The sequence below is a fragment of the Carettochelys insculpta genome, chromosome 1, assembly GCF_033958435.1.
Source record: "Carettochelys insculpta isolate YL-2023 chromosome 1, ASM3395843v1, whole genome shotgun sequence".
Classification (NCBI taxonomy): domain Eukaryota; kingdom Metazoa; phylum Chordata; order Testudines; family Carettochelyidae; genus Carettochelys; species Carettochelys insculpta.
The window spans coordinates 14081186-14099265 of record NC_134137.1 but is presented as its reverse complement, the minus strand read 5'-3'; the positions used below and the strand labels follow the sequence as shown (position 1 = coordinate 14099265).

At 41.0% G+C, this 18080-nt stretch overlaps 1 protein-coding gene across 2 annotated transcripts in view; it reads left to right on the top strand.

Annotated features, from left to right (window-relative positions):
- The window catches only part of PGM2L1 (phosphoglucomutase 2 like 1), a 64439-nt gene extending 46967 nt beyond the window's left edge, over nt 1-17472 (top strand). Inside the window, exons 10-15 of one of the 2 annotated variants that reach the window (XR_012642416.1) lie at nt 2713-2806; nt 5101-5230; nt 9607-9796; nt 10872-11005; nt 11930-15185; nt 15318-17472. Coding sequence is in view for 1 of the 2 variants with exons in the window: in XM_074976168.1 (XP_074832269.1) it covers nt 2713-2806; nt 5101-5230; nt 9607-9796; nt 10872-11005; nt 11930-12032 (651 nt within the window). In the remaining variant the exon portion in view is untranslated. Of the gene's footprint in view, nt 1-2712; nt 2807-5100; nt 5231-9606; nt 9797-10871; nt 11006-11929 lie in introns of both variants that reach the window. The other variant, XM_074976168.1, reaches the window with a different exon arrangement.
- The last annotated feature ends 608 nt before the right edge of the window (nt 17473-18080 follow it).

Genomic DNA, 18080 nt, shown 5'->3' with positions numbered 1-18080 from the left:
GGCCCAACCTCCCAAAACCAGACTTCAAGACGCTAAGATTTTGAGGGTATGAACATCTGATTGGGGATTAAACTAAGACATCCCTTTTGAATAAGCATGAGATGTCACTTCATAGCCTTGTGGACAAACTCCTAAAATGGGCACCTGTGGTTCAAATGCCAAGACCAACGGTGACCTTTGTCGCTACTGTATGGTAAACAAGATGAGCAGTCTGAGAGGGCCATTGTATTTTTGGCACCCTTGCATACCACACAAGATAAATATTGCATTGTACATTAACACATTGGTACCTTTTTCAGATATCCCTCAAGATAAAGGGCGCATTCTGTGTCAGAATACTAGTTCCTTTTCAGTTATACTTTTATATACAGTAAACTCTTTTTGGTATCCAGCAACCTCAGGGCTGGGAGGTTGTCAGATATGGAAATACTCCAGTTAATCACTGCCCCCGCCCCACATAAGAAAGTTAAACTTCTGCTTTCCCCCAGCCACTGCCCTGTTTACCTTTTGGTGGGAACAGCAGGAGACTGGCCATGTGGTGCAGGGAGCCGCTGGTGGGGCTCATATTGCATGGCAGGGAGAGCCCCTGACTGCTGCACAGCAGCCAACCCCTTTCTGGACACCAAGGACCTGTGAGCGCCCCGGCTGGTGCAGGGAGGAGTTGCCACAGACTTCACAGCAGGACTCGCCTGGCAGCTCTGAGCAGAGAGCTACCAATAAACCCACTCAGCCTGAGGGAGGGCTTGCACAGCACCCCTGGGACTGTCAGGGGCTGGGGGGAAAGGAAAAAGGGAAGCCAATCATGCCAGTTATCCGAGAGTTATGGTTGATCAAATACCATTTGAACAAGAGTTTACTGTACTGTAATGCTAAAGCTAACATGTTAGTGTGTGATCCCTTAGGTCCCTTGCATTACTGCTAAAATAGAATTAAACAGTGAAAGGTTAGAGAAAATAGAAAGGCTTTAGTATAGCCTTACAAGCTACAAATCCTTATAGACTACATTGTGAAGAAATGGAAGGTGCTTTTGTGAGGCAGTGCGATGCCCTCTAGCTTTAAAGTGTTACAAGGTTAATATGGGTCCAGTATCCTGAAAGGGTCTAGTAACTCAAACCTTTGGACTGAAGAGTGGAATCCCATTTTATTTTGTTGGGAGAAGGAGAAGCTGTGGCATATCCAGAGTACATGTGCAAAAACTGTTGCTCTCTTAAATCTAAGACATCAAACCTACTCAGTTGGGTTTAAATTTACTTAAGCGGTATGTGACAGGTTTGGTCATAAAGATCCCCTTGAGACTGCCATTTGATGTGCTGAAAATACCACTGAGCCCACCTGTCTCCCTGCTGGGATGCCCCATCACCCTGTCCTGCTGAGACAGAACCTCTGGTCTGCCCCATTGATGGCAGAGAGTTAGATTCACAGCCCACAGCAGAGCACAACAAACTGAGAGCAGATCAAGTATCATAGAGGTAGCTGAGTTAGTCTGTATCTTCAAAAACAACAAAAGTCTTCTGGCATCTTATTGACTAACAGATATTTTGGAGTGTAAGCTTTTGTGGGCAAAGACCCGCTTCATCTGACATCAGGTGCCACAGGACTTCTTGTTGTTTTTGAGAACAGATTAGTTCTGTGAAGGCTCAGTCATAGCGGCGTGACTCAGCACTCAGATGCACATCCCTAGTGGGCCCAAAATTCCAGATAGATCCATCTCTCTGTGCATAAAGTTTAAACAGTGAGATTTATTTACCTCTTATATCAATGAAAGAGAGAGGTACAGCTGTTGTCATGTCCCCCCTCCCTGTGTAAAGTTATTTGACCTGGGCTTACTAATAAATAAATGTGATTTTTTTTTTATTAGCTATACTAAGTGGGATTTAAGTGATTGCAAGTGATAACAGACAGCTCAAATAAGATACTAGGCAAAATAAAACCAAATGCACCAGCTAAGCCCAATGTGCTAAGAGAAGTTCTTACAAATCATAATTTCTCACCCTAGTTGTTGTTTCAGGTAAAGTCTGTCTCAGGCCAGAGCTGTTCTGACATGGGCCAGCAGCCATTCTGCACTTCATCTTTAGAAAAAGCAGTCACTGTTACTACTCATCTTTAGAGGTTTTGTTGTTTCCAGGTATAACCTCTCCAGGTGGGGAGGCAGTCTGTGAAGCTAGCTCAAGACGAATCATTGTTTGCTTTGCTTTCCTTGTATAGCTTTTTCCTAGGGCAGGAGGTCTTTGTTCAATTTCCTACACCTCTACAGGAAAAGTACAAAATTCAAGATGGATCCCTGCACCAAGTGACATGGTCACGTGTCTTTGTAGGGCCAGCCATCAGCTAGGCTTACAAGAAAAGCAAAACTATTCACAGATCATTGTCTCAAATACTTAGATATTAAGTTCCTTGAGTACCACTAATGGTCCTCACTTAGTATCTCTAGATCAGTAAACAGGTTTGTGCTTCATAAGTCTAACTTCAAATACATGAAGAAATGATGCATTCACACAAATAAAATATACCCATCCAGCAGGTAACTCTCAAATATATATTACATGAAGTATTGTGCATAGAGCAATTCATATTTAAAGCATATTTTCATAAAGAATATCAAATATGCCATCTTACAATACAAGTTGAACCCCTAAAATGTTCCCTGTGTTTCATGATATTGTAGTATTGGAAAAAATAGCCGTTATATCGTGGCCTCTTCATTTTTTTCAGGAAACACTGCCTGGTTTTAAATGGATTGGAAATAGAGTAAAAGATCTCCTGGACAATGGGAAAGAAGTTCTTTTTGCGTTTGAAGAGTCCATTGGTATGTACAGTACTATATTGTACGATATCTTAATGTGGAAAGCTAGGAAACAATATTTTCTCTACTAATGTATTTTGGTTGTGACAAGGAATGCCCAGGATTTGTTTCCCTCTTTGTGTTTTGTTGAACTGGATGTTGTTGTCAACATTAGTAAACAGAATTTCAGGACAGTCAGAAGATCAGTAGCATCTATTATAGAATCGTGAAGACCAGATTGATTTAATGTTTAGCCTTCAATTCACTTTGCTTTGCTTGTTAAGCTTTTTTGCTTACTGAGCCACTTAGTGACTCTACTTTTGACTCTAACTGAAAAGTAATTATCTACTTGCCATATATGTTCAGGTACTGTCATTTAACACTATCCTTTGAAAGAACTTTAAAAATTTGTAGCATCTGACAATTGATTTATCCTTCCAGAACTAACTACCCAATAGTACATTAACCGACTGCCAGCTCAACTAAAGCTGCTTACTGGTGCATCCTTGTCTTAAGTTCCTGTCTCCATTGTAGGATCCACTTTACTTTGTACATCATGGACATAGGAATTTCCATATTGGCTCAGATTAGGGTCCAGCACCAATGCCTCAGAGAGAGGTGCAAGAAGCCAAGTAGAATACAGTTGTAAAGTAGTCTGCTTGTGGCAATAAAATTCTATACTGGGGTAAGACTAAAGACCATCTAGTTCAATATCCTGTCTTCCAACAGTGGCCAATGGCAGGTGATCAGAGGTAATGAACATAACAATGATCCATCTCCTGTCACCCATTCCCAACTTCTGAAAACAGTTTGGGCCATCGTTTCTGCCCCTCCTGGTTAATAACAATTGATGGACCTATCCTCCATGAAAGCACTAGAGAGACAAGGTGTTTGAGATCTTTTATTGGACCGTCTTCTGTTGGTGAAAGACAACTTTCAAGTTACACAGCATTAGACTGAAGAAGAGCTCTGTAGTGCTCTGGGGTTTTGTTGGTTACACTGCCCATCTGCATAGTTCTAGGGCATGTCTCCAAAGATAAGTATCCAAGAGGTAGCTGAGTTAGTCTGTGTCTTCAAAAACAACAAGAAATCCTGTGGCACCTTATTGACTAACAGATATTTTGAAGCATCAGCTTTCATGGGCAAAGACCCGCTTCATCAGATGCATGAGTGTGTTTGGGGGGTGGGGGGGGGTGGTTTCAGAGGAGGATTTGAAGAGGTAGTCTCAGTCAAGGGCAGGGCCAGAGTTCACAGGGCTACATCCACCCTGATTGAATAGACCTTGTGAACTCTGGCCCTCCCCTTGACAGACTCCCTCTTTAAATCCTCCTCTGAACCTCCCCCTGCCCAGCTCATGCATCTGATGAAGCAGGCCTTTGCCCACCGAAGCTTATGCTCCAAAATATCTGTTAGTCTATAACGTGCCACAGGACTTCTTGTTGTTCTCCAAAGATGATAACCATAGCTGTTTTGGGCAGTGTGCTTTCACCTTGTCTCTCTTCATATCCTGTGGCCAACATAACTGCAACATCTCTAACACACTTAAATTTCTGTTAGGTAACTTTCCGTATTTTTAAACTTGAATCTTCTGTAATACCTTCATCTGAGATTGTTTGCGCAGTTCATAAACAGTCTCTTTGACAATCCTTAGAGATGGGTAAGGACTGCATAGGGAGCACTTCAGCTATCGAAATTCATCCACATCTTGAATGGAATATGAGAGCAGATTAGCAACACCTAGAAGCATATCCATTTAGGACAAGAAGTGTGTCCAGTTAAGTGAAATTGGTGATTGTGGAAACAGAGTGCTATTATCCAAATTGGATTGGTACAGGCCTACAATGAACACCCTGAGTCTACATAAAATGTAAAAGGCCTTTGAACAACTGCAAGGAGTCAAGACCTTGATTTTAGATTGTTCCAAGAGACTACACATTTGATAGCACTGCGGTGCATTGGTTTATGATTGATTTTGATGGGGGACTATAATGCTACATAGTAAATCCAGGGCCAAACTCACAGGAGCACAGACATGTACTTCTCAAACCAGTCCTACTTAGTGTGTGGGATCTAAGGGGAATTGTAGCTTAGCATGCTATGACTGTAGGCTTCTATCTACTTGATAAGATTGTCTACGCATCTTTCCACCCCCATAACTCTTAAGCTGGCCAGCTTACTGGGCAGATGGGGATAGCGTATACATAGTGTTGCGAGTTGGATGTATGTTTAGGGCATCTGAAGTTCAACACTTCCCCCAAGTAAAATAACTGGAAATCTGTGGAGTGCACTTTTCTGAACACTAGTCTTGTAATTGTCAGGTTTCATGTGTGGCACATCAGTGTTGGATAAGGATGGCGTGAGTGCAGCTGTGGTTACAGCTGAAATGGCATCTTATTTGGAGACCAAGAATCTAACATTGGCACAGCAACTAACTGAAATATATGAAATGTAAGTTCTGTTTTTAACATGCTCTACTTTCCTTTATAACTTTTTTCAGAGCTTTGCATAAACATAATTTCCTAAGCGATATCAAAATCAGAACAGTATCTGTCACTTGCCAGTAGGATACATTTTCTTGTGCACAAAATAAGTGCAATATAAAACATTTAATATTCTATGAATGTAAATTTGATTAATATACATTAAATGTGTATATATTTAGAAAGCATGAATGCCTGTCAGCTGTGATATAGATAATGTGGTGATTAGGACATACAGAGGAAAGGACAATATAACAACTTAGCTACTAGAATAAATATCAGAGTCCTACTAAAAAGGATGGTGATTTTTAGTTGTCATTTTAAATTAGCTTAATCATACATTTCTACCTAGAACTTTTCTGGAAGGATGTTTAAACAAGCAAGCAAAAATTTGTAACTTCTTATTGAGGTTCATTTTGTGTTGTGTTTTAAGGAGGGAGGCTTAATGAAATATAGAAATCCAGGCAGAATCAAGAGGTGTGTGGGGGACTAAATAAAATTATATATTTAGGATATATTGGGTATTTCCAGAAAATGACAAAGTTTTTAAAATTAACAGCAAACTGTATGAAATTTTAATCCTAAAATTGTGTGTGTCTTTTAAAGTCAACTACTTTAATTATAACTGAGTCTTAACAGCCTTACTAGGGGATGGTTTTAATGAAAAGTATTAGATATAAAATGCCTTGAATTGCTGGAATCACAATTTATAAACTTCTGTCACTTCAACTTTTCATTTCCTTGAGGGCAGATACAGAATTGCATACATGTCATTTTGGAGGATAGTCCTTTAGAATGGTAAAGGACTAGTCAGCTCTGAATTGGAATCTAAAGGGTTCTGTAAGAATAGAGGCTTACCTGGAGTCAGTCCCTACAAATATTGGATTTCTTTTTGCACTGTTAGGCTGTGTGTTGGCTATGATCCTTTGTCTTTTAGTGGTGTTGTACATATATATCTTTTTAAAGTGCTTGGAGTGTAAATTAACTTGATTGATTCCTCATTCCATGCAAAACACAGGGCCTCCATCACTGCTTTCCATCTTTCAGTCTCTTGCTGAAGGCATGACTTCTGTCCATGTCACTTTCAGTTTTTCTTAGTTGTACTTTTCTAAGGCTATGCTACACTGAGAGATTCAAATTTGTTATTAATTTTGTGATGCTTGGTTTTGTAAATTTGAATTTGACTATCCTAACCTCCCCACATGCTCCTCACAAAGTCGACTTACTGCTGTCACACTCAATCAGCAAACACTGACTGTTGCAGCAGTGCATTGTGGGAACCTATTCCACAGTTCCCTTCTCCCTGTAACATTCTGGGTATTTTCACTGCTATTTCACGTTATCTTCCCACATTGCATTGCCCTCATTCCCCTTCTGTGGTAAGCAAATATCCATTTTCCCCAGTCAGAAAGGGGAAAGTAGAGCATCAACAAAGATTGCCAAGTTAACAGAAATCTATCTTCTGTAACTGAATTATCAAGGATTTGATAAAAATCAGCAAGTGTGTGTCTTCTCAACTGGCCAACCACTGACTGTCTTCCCCTGCGCCCCCCACCCCCTGATTGCATCTGATCCCTAAAAATAATACAGGGACAATGAAAAACATGAAGAAAGAGTTGATAGTAAAGTTTTTGAAACAAGAGAGTTGCGGAGGGGAGGGCATTTGGCTTCCTAGTCTATTATACAGCTTCTGTGCCCAGTCTGTATTCTCAGCTGGCCCTCCTCCACCTCTTCCCTGTGTGAAGGGGTCCAAAGTTAAGAGAGAGAGGATAGAAAAGGTTAGGAAAAAAAGATTGTCTTCCCTCTTCAGCGCACAGAAATCGCCAACGTAGGGGATGGCAGCAACGCCCGAAATCTTAGCCACTAAGAGAGACTTCCCCAGCAGTAACTAGCCCCCTGGGTCCTTATTGTGGCAGGGGCATGGGGGGCTTTTGGGGGGGCAGTTTCAGTAGTCCTCCTGTGCAGAAGAAAGGCCCCAGTAATCTTAGCCTGCGGGGGAGACTTCCCCTGAGCAGCAGAAAGGCCCCGAAAGTATTTTTGGTGGAGGGCCAGTTGGAGTATTCCCTCCAGGTGGCAGACAGGCCCTGAAAAATCTTAGCCACCGGGAGGAGTCGTTCCCCCCCCCGCCCCGGCAGCTGCATACCCCCAAAAATCTTTCCTGCCCTTGGACTCTTAACCACACGCAAGCCAGGATATGGTGCTGCCTGGCAGCATGGTCAGCCCCGAACAGCAGGCACATCCTTATATTGGGTCGGGGCTAGCCACATGATGTGGTTGAGTGCGGGAAAGATGCTGACTGCGTGGCACCTATGGGGAGGTTGGGGGCGGGGGACGCGCACAAATGTAAACAACTGAGAAGTTGTTTCTCGGTCTTGTATGCAAACATGACCCCCACAACAACCTTGCTGCCACGTGGTGCGGCAGGGCAGCAGCTGGCGCCAGGCAGTGCATTAAAAACTGAGTGTAGAGACAGAACCACTAACTCTGTGCAGGGGCTGTTTGTAATAGGTAGATTGCGTTCACAGCACTTATAGCAAAGAGAGACATTTCTCAGGCTCTCTTACAAATATGACCCCCCCCCCCCCGCAGCTGCAGGCTTCCTGGTCCTGATTTGAAATTCATGGTCTTTCTCTCTCTCTCTCTCTCTCTCTCTCTCTCTCTCTCTCTCAAGCAGTGTATTCCAGGCGGGGCTTGGTGTCCTCAGTGGGGGGCGGGGGGAGAGTCCTCTGCACTCACCAGAAGCAATGCAGGGAAGAGCAGAATAATGCACCTGCATCCCCCTCCATGCTCCCAACTGTGTTGGTGTGCTTCTCATCACTGAATGTGAGGCAGTCCTGCTCACTCGATGTGTGATGTTTCTGGGAGGGGGTTGTGGAGCAGTCTAGGGGTGCATCACTCCTATTCCTGCCAACACTACTGGTTGGTGTGTAGGGCAGTTGATCTCTGCTGTGGGCACGAGGACTCCACTAGTTGTCCAGAGGCTCTGACCTCTTGCCGCTCCCATCCACAGCATTGAGGGGCACATGCCCCCATGCATTACCCCTGCAAGCTAAGATTTGTCATGTACAGTGGCTCCAAAAAAAGGAATGCTTGAAACCGTTGAAATTTGCAGTTAAATCATAGGGAAACTGGTACATTTTTGTTTCAAGATCGGAAATTTTGGGTTTTTATCAATATTTGTTTCACTACTATTTTTTCCAGATCATCTATATAATTTGAAAATAAATTTGCTGCCTTTGCTTTGTCCTGTGGATTGTGGCAGGACTAACTCAACAGAGCAAAGAGCAGGATTGGAGACCCAAATACTCAGGAGACAGGTTGGGAAGAGGTGTAGGGGTGGAAAGGGAGAAGTAAGAGGTGGAACAAGAGTGGGGCCTGAAGCTGAGCTGGGATTGAGCACCCCTAGGGAAAACTAGAAGCCGTCTTGGGGTCTGCGAAAATGTTTAAAAGAAAATGTGGTCCTTGGATTGCAAAAGTTTGAGAATCTGTTTTAGTAGAAGGTGAGGAAGGGTCGGTGCGCCGAGAATTAAACTGTTCTGTAGGTCCAGAACGAAGCAGTTACAGGTGCTGGGCATTCAAGGAAGAACTGAGAGAGCTTATGAATCAGACCAGGGATAGCAATGTGGAGACAGGCATTGGATCTGTTCTACACTCCAAGCACAATTTTCCAAGTTCCAGATGGGGATCCTATGTTTTTGGGGGCATGAATTTCTAGTTCTTATCTGGATTCAGTCCATGTCTGTGACTGGATGGTTACTATACATAATTGCCCTAGTAACAGAGAGGAAGCCGTGCTAGTCTATACACTATCAAAACAAAAAGCAGTCAAGTAGCACTTTAAAGACTAGCAAAATAGTTTATTAGGTGAGCTTTTGTGGGACAGACCCACTTCTTCAGACCATAGCCAGACCAGAACACTCATATCTGGCTATGGTCTGAAGAAGTGGGTCTGTTCCACGAAAGCTCACCTAATAAACTATTTTGCTAGTCTTTAAAGTGCTACTTGACTGCTTTTTGTTTTGATAATTGCCCTACTGTCCCTCCCTTGAGGGTCAATTGGTGAAGTTCAGTGGTTTTGGGTCTGCAAGCAGGCTGAGTTGCTCATGCATCATTTTGTGTCATGCAGGCTATATTTTGAAAGCAGAAGGCCTCAAATATTCAGCATCGTAAACTAGTGTTCTGAAAAATGTAATGAAATGTGCTAGAAAGATCTAGTGTCCGCGTAAAACTGCACACATGCTTGTGAATGTGGAGAAGCATGGTCACTAAATAATTGATTATTCTGTAGACTTAGTGTCTGGAAGACTGTGACTCTTGAAATTAAAATAATAATTTTCCTTATAGGTATGGCTATCACATTTCAAAGACCTCTTATTTCTTGTGCTATGACCCCTCTACTATCAAAAAGATATTTGAAAAGATTCGGAACTTTGATTCCCCAAAATCTTATCCAAAGTCTTGTGGCGCATATAGTATATTACATGTACGGGATGTTACCACTGGCTATGATAGCAGCCAACTTAACAAGAAATCGGTGAGTTACACAATACTTTAAGAAGAATTTTAATTTTATAGCTGACATGTTAACCCTTTTTTCTGAGCCTGTGAATGAGCATATAAAGTTAATTTAATGATGCAGAAGGATGTCATACATACAGTATTTGGCATACTAATGTGGGGCTCATCTACACTTTAAAAACAACCAAACAAAAAAAAAAACAGTGGCATAGATGTAGCACTTCAGTATAGACACTAACTACGCTGACAGGAGGGGTTCTCTCATCAGTGGAGATAATTTACCTTCCTGCAAACCAGGAGCTATCTCGATGGGAAAAATGGTTATCGGTATATTTTCATGAAAATAATTGATGCAGATAATTAAATCCATCGAGTTAGTCTCTCATATACCCTTTCTACATAAATACTAAGCTAAAACAACTTTAAACAATGTTCACAATACTGCAAATAGCTATTAGCATTAGCCAGAAGGTCACGAGCCCAAAGTGCTATCTTGATTACTATGTAACTGAACCATGTTTGGTGATGTGGGAACAAGTGTCCACTCTATGAAGTTTTTCAGCTATGTCCCTATGAAACTTTTAAAATTAAATACCTATAAATAAAACACAAGTAACAAAATTTAATGCCAAGTTTGCACTGAAGGTGTTGATTAAGGGAAGCACATTTAAGTTTTGGAAAAAGGCTTAGTAACTTTAATGTAATTAACAGAGCCTGTGATTTATAGTGTCAGCAGAGCATAAAATCTTTACTAAACAACTGAATCATCCACCAAGCAGTTTTTTAATTTTTCTAAGATATCCATAATTTAACTAAAATTAGTTTTACACATTGATAATTAAGGCCTAGTCTATGCTAGAAAATTGGGTTGACTTGACTACATCAGTCAAAGGGATGTGAAAAATCCACATACCAGAGCAGCTTTAAATTGGCTTAACTCCCATGTAGATAGCAATAGGTCATTGGAAACTAAATTTCATATTAACTGTTTGCATAGTGTCTGAGTTTGTATGCAGAGCATAATACTTAGTATAGCGGGGAGGGGAAACAAATCTTGATTTGTACAGATTAAAATGTTTTTGTTCCATAAGGTGTTGCCTGTGAGCAAAAACAGTCAAATGATCACCTTTACCTTTCAAAATGGGTGTGTGGCTACCCTCCGGACAAGTGGAACTGAGCCAAAGATCAAGTACTATGCAGAGATGTGTGCGCAGCCTGAGCAGAGGTGAGGGTTTCCCCTTTGTGTGAACACTAGGTTTGCTGAATTTGTCTTTCCACTATACTCTGTACTCTTTTTGCTTGAACACTGAATATTGGAGCTGCACCCTTATCAAAATATTTCCACAGATATGTAGAAGAAAGTGCATTAAGAGAGATGCCTACTCCAAAGATAAGAGCTTCCCTACCCCTCGTTGCTGTCTGTAATGCATGTGACTTGATGGACAGGTGTTTCGAGCTGTTCAGCTGATGCCTCACCCACTGATGTGTGTGGATCTGGTCATGAGGCTTACCTGCTAGAACCGGGTTAGCAGTGAATAAAATGGGCAAGAGTTGAGTTTCACGAGTTTGTTGCTATAACCCATCCTCCTCTCCTCAAACTTCTTCATCCAGGAGCAAAAGCTTTTCTTGTACTTGTTGTTAAGCTCTGCTCATACTGAGAGGCCCATGAATTGCAGTAGACACCTACTCATCCATCTTGTTGCGGTCACACTGTTGCACCCTAGGTTACCTGGTGACGAAATCTTTGCTTTGATGAGCTATGCAGTATGAAACTCTCCTCCCTCTGACAGCCATTTCAGTTTTTCAGGTTTGTGCCTAATTTGAATTTTGTCTGCCTTCAGCTTCCAGCCATTAGTTCTTATGTCTTTCCTTACTAATTAAAGAGCCCTTTAGCACACACTACAGTGAGATTATTAATAAACAAAGTAATCTCTCAGCTGACTATTTCACAAACAGGTTGAGCTTTAAGGCTGGAAGCTCAACATATAGGAACATTAAAATTAGCTGAACGGCAAGAAGATTTTGAAAGGAGACACCCAAGGTTTTTTGAAATCTAATGAAGTTCAGGTTTTTTAGTGTTCAAGCTGCCTTTTTGTGGATAAATCACGTGATAGTACTCTAATTTATGTAATTTGATTTCTTCCTCTAGTGACAAAATCTTTCTGGAAGACCAACTACAGAAAGTCATTGAAGCTTTGATAGAGAACTTTTTGGAGCCCGATAAGAATGGACTGGGCTGGCGCTCCACATAGATCTCCAACGGCTTGTTATAGAAGTGACTGTCCTTGTGCTGCATCATGTGGAACAAAAGAACCAAGATCACAACTCCATTTAGCGTTAAGTGTGTGTGTGCGTGCGTGTGTCAGTTACCTAGCTGGCTAAATTTTTATAACCAATAAAGAAGCAACATCTTTTTGTCAGTTTCCACCAAAAACCTATGTTTGACAAATTGATTTGGTGAAGTTAGTATCTACAATTTCATGTTTTTTTGACGAAAAGACACATACACTAGCGTAATGCAGTCAACTCCCGTAGTTCAAAATGTAGCATTCCAAAGGGTTAAGACTGCTAAACTTTACTGCAGCATAAGTATTGGGTTTCATGTGGAATGAACTAATACCTAACACCTTTGGTTTGAAGAGACATGAATTCAAAATGTTCTGTAAGTCATAAGTGTATTTGAAGGGAATTAGCAATCACATAAGACTGACAAAATGAGCCAGCTTCTTCATTGCTGTGGAATGTGTCGGTATCATTCACTGTTACAGGTCTTAATTTACAAGTATGTTTAAATAGTGCTTAGTATTTAAATGTCTAGTTTAGACAAATTACAGTATATGGTTTTCAGAATTTAAATATGCTATTATGAGAAGGGCTCTTGGGGCATTGTATTTTTTTCCTGTGTATCTTAAAATACTGATGTTTACTGAACAGTGAAACAATAGTGGCAACTCCATGCAATTTGATTTTGAAGCTTGGTTTTGACAGATCAAACCGTGCCTTTCTGTGATGACCTACTCAGAGGTAGTAATCAATCTGTGTATTGTTTAAATTTAATGACCTTAACCACCAGAAGTCTATTGAGTCTGGTCTAATAAGTTACCTCTCAGTCACCTTATAAAACTCTCCCAAAATATTCTGGGTTTTATTCTATATTATCTGAAATTATGACATCTAAAAGCAGGCTGTTCTGAAAGATAGATGCATTGTGAATGCAGTGTTGGGGGGAAGGGAGGGAGCTCTATGGGGAAAATCCAGTTAATATTTCTCTATCAGCTTGAAATTACAGCATCCATGTTCTCTGCTCACTTATGAGAGTACGAGTTAATGGAGGTGAGACTTCGGCTCTGTATATTTACTCCTTACTCTCACCTTACTGTGCTTACAATTGCATCTACAAATTAGCTCCTGATCTTGCCTGCCTGCAAATATTCGATCCTTCCTCTAAACTCACTTTCTGTTAATAGTTAAACGTTTACACTAGCTAGTGGCTTACTCTGGTTTGACTAGAACCAGGTTAATGTGAAAAAAATTTTGAAGGTTGCTGTTAGCACCTGTTGTGTGAAAAGTATACCGCTTACATGTTCACCATCCTCTGGATGCTCATGTCCCCAGATGTAGAATGATTCTTGACACTGTCTTGCTAAAACAGTGATAGAAACATCTAAAATAAGAATTGTAATACTCTGGACATCTAGTCATTGTCATACTAAAATAATTAAGCAGAACAATTGAACACACAACTACATACTATAATGTCTAAACATGGTTATAGGACTCTAGTCAGCTCTAAATTGGTATATAGCTGAGCTCTCAATAACCGAAGAGGCACGGAAGTTTAAACCATTGTTTGCCACTATTGTAATACCTTTTGACTTTGTCATTTACTTTTTATACCCTTATAGCTAGGTTCTGTAGGACAGTGCAGAGCAATGTGTACATAACTCAGCTAGGCAGATAAAAGGATGTGTTCTGTTTCTGTGCGGATATTGGTTATGTCATGCTGACAGAGGCTTTGCACTTTGACCATAAGTAAGTATTTTAGTTGTTTATGAATGTACATGTATTGCAGAAAGTTGTATCGCACAAATTCTTATTTACAAGCAATATTTATTTATTTTTTTTATTTTAAGTGAGATTTCCAAGTTGTCCACACAGTTGAGTGAACTTTCTCTTATGCCAAAAAGGATTCTTTCCCTTCATTGTTTGAGAGTGCAGTGGTAGGGAGGGGTGGAAAAAGGATGAAAGCAATGAAGCTTGACTGCTTTCGCAACACTGTACACCATTAGAAGGTATCCAAAGATATGTGGGCAAGTCTTTTTAAGTTGCTGCTTGGACTTTGCATGGTTTTTCCTGATGGAAATTAAACTTCAGCCTTGATTCTGGTCCCACTAAGAAGCATTGCCATTAGTTTCATTGGCAGGTTTGGGGTGGTTTTTTTTTTTGGTGGTAGTTCAGAAAAGAAAAAACTGTGCATGATTTGAACAAAGCTAAATATTGTAAAAGGCATATAGATTTGCGTATGTGGATAGGTCAGCGCTGGGTATGGTGTAGCACATAGTTTTATAAGGCTTTCAGATCTGCTTTCTTAGCAGCTGGTTAGCTGAGCCTGGTCGGCATGTAATCCAGCACTAGGTGAATCTCAACATGCACGCCAGGTATGAGTGCTTAAAAGATGCAGGTTTACAATGTTTTTGAGACTTGACAAAGCTGAGGGAGCCATAGAGTTTTCTAAGCTGATGGTTAGGCCCCTGTTTCTTAATCCGTACATCATGGATTAAATGTTTTTGGAAGGTAAGGAAAAGTGGTGCACCAGAATGACTGTATTCTAAGGGTATAATTAATGCTGTTCAGTCTGCTGCTACCATTGTTTTTCACTGATGTGTCTAATGCTTGAAATATCCCTAATATTCCATGTGGAGGAGCTGTTTTCTTTCCTCTCTCTGCCTTCCCTCCCCTAATTTTGTTACTGTGAAAGATGATCATCTTGTTACCTCACTGCTGAGTAACTTTTTTGCTGTACCTGTTGCCTCAGCACTTTGGACTTGTGCACAATCTCATTTCAGTTAACAGTATTTTTAAGAGTTCTGTCTGCATTGTAGGAATATTTAAACTGTTTGGGGAAGGGAATAATTCTAAGCTGAACCAGTTTTTTTTGACTGATGTTTACTGACTTATGGCGCTTCCTGTTCATAAGATGCATTTTTAAAGGTTGGTTGGAGCGATTCATCAGGTATGACAGCACCAATGATTATTTGGGTCTAGCATTTAAGTAAATTCAATTTTTTTTTTTGTTTTTGCATGGCTGCATACAGAAGCCTAATCTCTGTCCCATTCAGGTCTGTGGCAGAGCTTCCTTGGCGCTAGGATATAATCTGTTAAAATCAGCAAAAGAAATTTGCCAGGCAAGTTGAGACTATTTATAATACACCTTTTCTATTTGGGTTTTGTGTAAGCACCATCTTCTCCCAGTATGTGAATTGCTTACTGTTCACTGAGTAAATGGAAAATCGACAGCTATTACCTATTTCTTTCAGTGGTAACATATCTCTTTGAAGGAGACTTAGAGCTGCGGCAGGAGTGGATAGCAAAAATGGTTAATGCATGCTTCCCCGGCTCTGCAACTCTGAATGACTACAGGTAGCATAGTTTAAGTGAACCTCTTACTGTAGCTAGAAGTGGAAATAATTGTACTTTTGTTTTTACAGTTAGGATGTTTTCCCATTAAAATGGGACTGAATAAATGGAATACACTAAAACAATCTTTCAGCTGATTGCTGAGTCTATGATAGTCCCTCTGCAGGGTTTACTGCTCATGTTCTGTTTCACTAAAGACTTGATTGGCAATTGAGGAACTTAATCTTGGGGTTTGGCAAAGTGAAGCCTGCAAGAGAAGGTGTATGCTGATGCACCTTTAGAATGCAAGCCTAGTCATGGACTCCCAGGGCTTTTTATCTGTGCGCGTGTGTATGACAGAAGGTGTAAGTGAAGGAACCTAAGGAGAGTCAGTGTTGAACTGGGTTGGTCTTGTAACTCATTAATGACAAGACTGCTCTGCAGTTGTATTAGGGAAATATCTAGCTTTTTTGTGGGTTGAGAAGAGAGCATTTCCTCCCTCAGTGTGGTTGGCACAGGTTGGTTAAATGCTGGCTAACTTTGGTTTTAAGTGAGGGGTCATCTATAGCAACACACAACAATAACATCCCCTTACTGGCAACATGCACTCTGGACTGGACTTTATGCTTTGCATTCCTCCATTCATAGAGGGCCTACACACGCAGGTACCAGCAATAATGCTATCCCTGCTACTGCAGTGCTTTATCACCCACTTTCACATATGCCAGGCCTCCAGGATACTACCAATTTCAGCTCACTTTTTAACCAAAGGGAGAGAAAAAAAACTAGAGAGTTTAGAAATTTTGAAGAAATTAGCCGTGTCTATCTGGGGCCCAAAACATGCCTTCTCCTTCTTTGAAGTTCTGCTCTCAGCCAGTTCCCCATAGTATTCCTGAACCCTGCCCCTCCACTGGGGTTACCTTTCGTTCACCGTAGCTGCAGATGAGGGGTGTTCTATGAAGCACCCTGAGTTCTAGATACTTCCTGGACACTTTCTATGGCAAGTAGAAACTTGGTAGCTTCAGCCAGGGCAGAGCCCCTGGTGCTAAGGAATGAACACAGTACCTTGTTGAGTGAAGATATAGGCCTGTCTGTAAACTGGCTATGCATGGGCATACCTCTGCTCCTCCATACAGCCACCTTTAAAGTAAGATAAGCTCCCCCCCCTACACACATACACTTTTCAGGATCAGTTGACCCTATAAATTTACAGCTTCTTGCTTTAGCTGCCATTGACACTCCATGTAGGGAACATCTGACCTGGAGTCAGGGGCATTTGCCAAGACAGTGTGCCCTTCTGCCACAGGAGCATTTCCTTTGAATTTAGATTAAGGGCCAAATCCTGTGTCCCTTTCTCCAGGAAAGGCCCCAGTTTCAGTGGTGTTTCCATGCAGGGAGGGGGGTGATGTCTGAAGCCAGCAGTTGAGAGTTGTCTGCTCCCCACACCAAATTGCAATGCAGAACCAGTGCTCCTGGCAGGTTTGAGTTGCAGGGAGTGTCACTTCATAGCCTGAGGGACAGAAGGATTCCAGTCCTCTATGCCAAGCCCAGATGTTTGGCCTCAGCTCAAGGGAGAAGATTTTTGCCGTTGTTCAGAAAACTGTTGTGCTTAAAAAGTAGTGAGAGAGTGACTCTGCTCTCTTGGTGAACATTTGTTCATTTAATTTTGATCAAGAACTTTTAAAAAGGTGCGAACATTTTTGAGCCCTTCTTACCATGTGCAGGGGAAGGGAGGAGTGCTGGTCGCATGGGGAAACCAAGGCACCCCAGGCCCAATTCTGATCTCCGGGTTCCAGGTGTGAGTACAGCAGTTATTTCCCATGAATGCTCCCTAGCTGATTCTTCCAATAGGAGAGCTCCCGCAGTACCTGAAATCACAGCTCTTAATTTGGAATCTAGGAGTGTTTTAGATCTGTTACCTCTTCTTGTCACATTTGTTATTCAAAATGCCTTTTCCTTTGAGATCGGGGTGTATTATAAATACGGACTGAGAATTTGCACTTTTTTTTTTGAAGTATTACTGTATGGATTTAGCTGAGCGAAGTGTTGTAACTAATAAAACATTCTCTTCGTACTATCAAATTTCTGTGTTTTGATGTTTGTTGGAGTGGTTAACAGTGTTACTTGGGAACATTTTAAATTGATATGGGGGAAATTGTCCTGTAAACAAATTTAAACATTCCCAAATATTTGACCAGCTCCAGGCTGAGCTCTAATGTGCAAATTACATTATTTACATTATTACATTATTTATTAATATTATTTACATAGAATTTATTCTAGATGTATCTGTTTTGTAATAGTGGAGGTAATTTTAAAAACTTTGTTTTCTTGGTATGTAGTACCAAACACACATGACATGTAGTTGAATTAAAAAAAAAAAAAGTAGGTGAGCTGAAATGAAGAGCACATACCTATCATTCCTGGTTAAGATTTAAGACTGGACTAGATTCTAATGTGAAGTGATAGATATCCCTGTCACGTGAGTCCATTTCTAGAAGGTTGGACGAAGTCCTGCAATGCATAGAGAAGAGGGAGCTGTATTAGATAGCCAGTTTTATGTATTCTAACTCCCATTGAAATTTAGTAAGACTTACGCAAGTTTGAAAATTTTACCTAGCAGATCTCTTCCATTTCTCTTCTGCTTTTAGTTTAAAGTGGAAAACAATGGGAAATTGACCATT